We start from the raw sequence: 5,872 nt of genomic DNA on the forward strand, positions 1-5,872 counted from the left end.
GATTGGCAAGGATTGAGAGAGGAGAGATTAAGCAGTTTCCCAATACTAAGGAGGCTTTTGAGATGGACATGGGCAGGTCTGTGCTCCACTTACACATAGGAAAGCCACTCATTTATCCGTGAAGCCTTTATGAGGCACCATCACCTAGTCACATTCAGGGACACAGTCTGAGAAATGTGTCCTTAGGTATTTAGGTGTTTTCTTTGTGTGAAGGTCAAACTGTGACTGCCAGTAGTGCATTTACACAACCCTAGATGGTACAGGTCTGCCATTCAATGAGGCTGTGTTCAGAGGGAGGGGGCTAGAGCTAGAGCTGGACCCTGAGACACTGGACACCCGAGGCACCTGCTTTACCACCCGACTAGGTCCCTGGCCTCCTGTGCCGCTTGATGCTCTGAACATGGGATGCTGAGGTTGCTACCTGTTAGTAAGTTTTCTGACTTTTTTACTAAGATTATATTCTAGTCCGGCATTGTAGCACACACTGATAATCCCAGTACTCACGAGGCAGAAGCAAGCAGATCTCTGAGTTCAAAGCCAGCCTGGTCTGCATAGTGAGTTCCAGATCAGCCACATGGTGAGAATACATGGTGAGACTCTTTCTCAATAAATAAATAAATAGATAGACAAATAAAAACAAGAGTGGACTCTAAAACAATAAAAACTTACATAGATCAGTAAGCCATTTATTAGCACTATCAAGTATGTACTGTACACAATTGTGCTACATTTTTACAAGACTGGCAATGCACTGGCTTGTTTGCACCAACACCAAGACCTGAGTAAAACACATCATCACAGCTGTGACCTTGTTAGGCCCCAGGAATTTTTCAGCTCCATTACCATCTTGTGGTAATATGCAGTTCATTGACCAAAATGATATTTAGGCGGTAAACAGCTGTAAATATCAAACATTGTTCTAGGTACCAAAGAGACCAGAAGGGACTAGAGCTATGAAAATGAAAGGTCCTGACCTTGAAGAGCTTTTGTTATAGTTATTAGCACAGACATGGAGGTGGAGGCATAACAAAATGCCTTGGGGTGTGCGGGCAGCAGATATGGAATGGGAGGGGGGCCACGTTCAAGACCAACGATCTGGGAATGCAAAGATCTGGATGACATGATGGAAGTGACCATGCAGGAATGTGAGAGAGGTCCTGGCACAGGAGCAGCAAGCACACCTACTAAGACGGGAGCGTGTCTAGTCTGTTTGGAATATTACTGGTAAAATTCAAATCTACTACCAAGCCCTAAAGAACAAAATGGCCTTGACAATTATCTGAATGGTTTTCAAGAAAAATTTATTTCCATAAATTAATTAATGTAACAGTGGGCATTTAGAGTCACAAACTATCAAACAGAAAAGGAACTGTAGGGTATCATGTATACTAGCATTATCAAAGACGGACACATTTCACTGAACTATTAGCAATGATAATACAGGAACACTTGGGACAGCAACTTCCTGGCCCAGATCCTAGTTCAAGGGGGCCTCTTGTTGAGAATTAAAATCCAACCAACACCAGGCAGTCTTCTAAAGACAGAACGAGCCTCAGATTTGAGCATGCTGGGCTGGATGGCGGCTAAATGAGGGCCCCAGCTTCACAACCAAGATGGCTTTTGCTGGTCAAAGTGCGGCTAAATTGGAATATTAATTAATTGTGATTTGAACAAAATTTAACTCATCTTCCTAGCCAGTTCCATATAGTTCGGTCCAGGAAAGTAGCCCTCCCCTGACAGGAATGCAGGTGAGGGCATTCCATACCTCTGGCCAATTATTTATGCTTTGGATACAGTCACCCACAATGTAGTCATTAAAAAGGCCCTTTTCATGATACCAGGGGAAAAGCTATAGAAACAAACCAAGGATATTTTAAAAAGCACCAACTGCATACTCCCCTCCCCCCAGGTACCAGGAGGAAAGTATCACAACCTAAAAGTTGGTCTTGCACAGATCTTAATGCACATGGAACAGAGGAGACTGAGCCCCAGCCTGGGGAGATGGAGGGCTGTGTCCACTTGGCTGCACTGCAGCCCTGGACCTGCTGCCACAGCCCTGCAGACTTGCTGCTGCTCTTAGCCTGGTGGGCAGAGGAGACACCCAAGGGAAGGATGCCCAGAGGGTGGGATCTAGAACTGACCTCAGGCTGGCTCACAGAAGACCCTTTCAGGCAAAATTGTGGAAAAAAAAAAAAGTCATGATTTTCACAGCTCTTAGAGGAGCACAAAGTTTAGGATTCACAGCATGAGTTTCTGAGCTCTTCAGGCTCGAGTAAGGCAAAAAAGCTTCATCTCTTCCCACTGCACCTCCCTCTCAGTCAGCTCCTACAGTAAGGGCAGCAGGAAGACAGACACAATCTGCTTTAACAGGTGATGAGGTACATCTAGATGGATGGAAAGGTGGACGGGACAGCAGGGGAGGGAAAGACAGGCACTAGTGAGGGAGCAGGCTGCTCTAGCGAGAGACTGAAAGGGGGCCAAGGAAACGACTGAAATCTGGCTGGACCTGAGATTTCTCTTCTTTCCCCATAATCATGAAAACACTAAACTTCTGGAGGTGAGCTATAGCTAGGTACGTTGTGCTTAATGGCAGCTTCTCATCACTTGGGTGGGAAGTCCCCATCCTCAGAAATTCTACCAATTCCCAATCTACAGGTTTGGCAGGTAATGTGCCAGCAGCCACCACCTCCAGTTACAGTCAAAGACCACGGTTCCAAGGACACTAAGGTGTCTCTGAAGCTGGCTGACCACTGTGAAACATAATGGTAAGACAGGTGTGGCCGAGTCTCTTCATTCTCAGCCGGAAGGCAGGCCAAGCTGGCAGCTTCCTCCTCCATTCCCAGTACAAGTCCTGTACTCCAAGATGCTAACAGTCCAGACCAGTGTTTCCAGCCACACTAGTCATGGACCCCAGCTGTGGACACCTCACCTTTTTGTCTTCTGGGTAATCTGGATGCCCCAGTGACCATGGTGGTAAAACTGATGAATGGCTGTTTACTGCCCACTATCCTGCAAGCTGTTTAATGTACAGTGTCTTAGATGTACTTGTAGAAGGGCAAAATGTATAACTCATTCCAGTCCCTGTAGTAACATCACAGAGTTCAGAAGCACCGAGTAACTAAAACTCCTGCCCCAACGAGGGAGAGATATTCAGGTGAACACCGGTCACATTTGTATGGTCTGGGCATCATGTGTAAACCAGGATCTGCATATACTGCTGAAGACCACCATGCAAACTAGCCTGCTCTCTTCTGTGATCAGGCTGTGACCCTCACGTCTCCACAGACCAGCAGGTGTGTGCTAACTTATTTAAACAGCTGAGGAGGTGAAGGACATGATTCGTTTTCCCCTGCTCATGTCCAGTTTACTGTTTCAGGGTGGCCCAGACCACCAACCCGAAAAGGAAAGGCACATAAAGTCCCTGAACTGGTGCCCCTTCTCCCTAGCCACTGACAAATGGGGAATGAAAGAATCCTAGAAGCATTGGTCAACATTCCAGGACAGCACTGCTCACTCTTCTCTACAGATGGACAGAGAAATGTCCCCAGACCAAGCTAGGAAAATGGGAAGAAATGACCACTGTTCAGCAGCTAGCTTGAGCATCTTACCAACATCATCAGCCAAGCAGTTCCGACTTCTGAACTCTGAGCGCTGGGTGTGAAGAATGAATGGGAGAGATCGTGGGAAGAGAAAACACAGGAGAGGAACGAGCGTGGTGAGAACAGTGGGAGGATGAGCTCCAAGGGCCTGCTGCTCAGACAATGGCAGCCTACAGCCTGCAGATTCCTCTAGGCACAGACCTAGAAACTGTGCTACTTGTAGCATGCAAACCTTTCCAGTAGGTTTGACAAGGGACCAGAGTCCCCGAGGCACTCTCCGAGAGCACTGGCTCTGGCCTTGACAGAAGCAGGCACTCTAGCAGCTGAAAATGCTCTCTTGGTCAGCCACTGACACCACTGCTAACTTCATCATATACCAACATTTCGGAGAAAACCACACTCCACCGTAACAGTATTTAAGTGGTTATAAGGGAAATCTGCTTTTATGTATGTCACTAAACACACATGTGTATTCAGTGGGCAGGACTGAGGAGGAGGTGAAAAAGTGCTTCCTCTAGCGAGCTACATGAAAAGCTGGGGTTGGGGGAGGGCTGCCTGAAACACATGACTGGGGACACTGCCCCTCCATGTGCTGATCAATGCCTGTCACATAGTTTCCTAAGACATATACTGCCTTTCTCCTAATGTCTTACAAAATGGTTTAAAAATCACATTTAGAGACCCCAAACATGCAGCAATAATACAAAAACAAAAAAAGAAAAAAATGAAAATAATCAACACCATAACATTAAAAAGTGCAACTTACGTTGGGGCCTGGACGGGCTCCTCTGGCACTAGTGACCTGCAGTCACAGATGGGAGAAAAGATGGGGAAAAGCCACAAACACACACAAACACTCATTCTCTCAGAATAAAGGTCCTGGGCAGACAGAATCAAAGTCAGGAAACACACCAGTTCATCTTTCTCAGTCACCATAACAAAGCTGGTGAGAACAGACAGGCCAGGTAGCCAGGTCCTCCCCAGGCCAGGTTTCTAAGTCATTTTGGGCGAGCAGCACCATGAATGGAGAGGAGCTTTCATGTGGACGCACAGACACCGAGGCCTTAGATTCCTAGTGTTGCTTAAGATGTGTGGCTTTTCCACCTGTGATGGGAGATGGGAAGGAGGTGGCCTGGTCACTCAGGACATTCCCAGGAGAAAGGGAGCATTCCTGAGGCCCTAGACTCAGCAGTAGAATTAGAGGACCCTTCTTCACCTGCTTCTAAAAAGGCTGCAGCCTGAAATAAGTAAAAATCCATTGTGAGTGGCTTGGGCACAGGGCTAAAATCAGGGAACCTCTTCCAGGGAGGTCTGCAAAAGTTCAGAATGGAGCCCCCGAACTGTTCTCAGCAGCTGGCTGATGCTCCTGTTCCTCCTCCTTGGCAAAGAAAGTCTCCAGCTCCATCAACTTCTGAATCAGAAGAGCATCCAGCTCCTGAGTCTGCAGAGCCGCCTTCTGCGCCCTGGTGAAGCTGCCGGCCAGCTTCACCTTACCTCGAGCTCGTCTCTTTCGAGGGATGGTAAAATCCTGGAATTCCAGAACACGCTTCCTTTTCTGCTGGCTGATAGAGATCAGGGTACCATTTCGTTCTTTGGGTTCCTCAAAGATGGTCTCTAAACACCTAAAGACGGAGCACAAATCAGAATCACCAACAGTCCAAAGCTGTCTGTACTGACTCAAAATTCAACTGTGTCCTGTGGCCAATCGCTGTTTCTACGCATGAGAAAAAGCACATATGCACAAAGTGAAAATTAGAACTGAAGGGTGGGGCTGGTGAGATGGCTCAGTGGGTAAGAGCACTGACTGTTCCTCCAAAGGTCCTGAGTTCAAATCCCAGCAACCACATGGTGGCTCACAACACCCATAATAAGATCTGATGCCCTCTTCCAGTGCTCCTGAAGACAGCTACAGTGTACTTATTTATAATAATAAATAAATCTTAATTAAAAAAAAAAAAAGAACTGAAGGGTGTACAGCAAGACTGAGGCTGGTTCTTCACACTAGTATGTATAATAGAGGCAGGTTCCTCACACTAGTATGTATAACAGAGGCTGGTTCCACACACTAGTATGTATAATAGAGGCTGGCTCCTCACACTAGTATGTATAGTAGAGGCGGGTTCCCCAGATGTCCCTCAATAGAGGAATGGATACAGAAACTGTGGTACATTTATACAATGGAGTACTACTCAGCTATTAAAAACAATGAATTTATGAAATTCTTGGGCAAATGGATGTATCTGGAGGATATCATCCTTAGTGAGGTAACCCAA

General features: G+C 46.6%; 1 protein-coding gene across 6 annotated transcripts in view; it reads right to left on the reverse strand.

Annotated features, from left to right (window-relative positions):
- Window positions 1-759: 759 nt before the first annotated feature.
- Prr14l (proline rich 14 like) overlaps window positions 760-5,872 on the reverse strand; it is a 72,192-nt gene continuing 67,079 nt past the window's right edge. For all 6 annotated transcript variants that reach the window (XM_029545111.1, XM_029545110.1, XM_029545108.1 and 3 more), the window contains one exon: window positions 760-5,221. In XM_029545111.1, the coding sequence (XP_029400971.1) occupies window positions 4,921-5,221 (301 nt within the window). In that variant the 3' untranslated portion in view covers window positions 760-4,920. The remainder of the gene's footprint in view (window positions 5,222-5,872) is intronic.

The sequence above is a fragment of the Mus pahari genome, chromosome 13 (genome assembly GCF_900095145.1).
Source record: "Mus pahari chromosome 13, PAHARI_EIJ_v1.1, whole genome shotgun sequence".
NCBI lineage: Eukaryota > Metazoa > Chordata > Mammalia > Rodentia > Muridae > Mus > Mus pahari.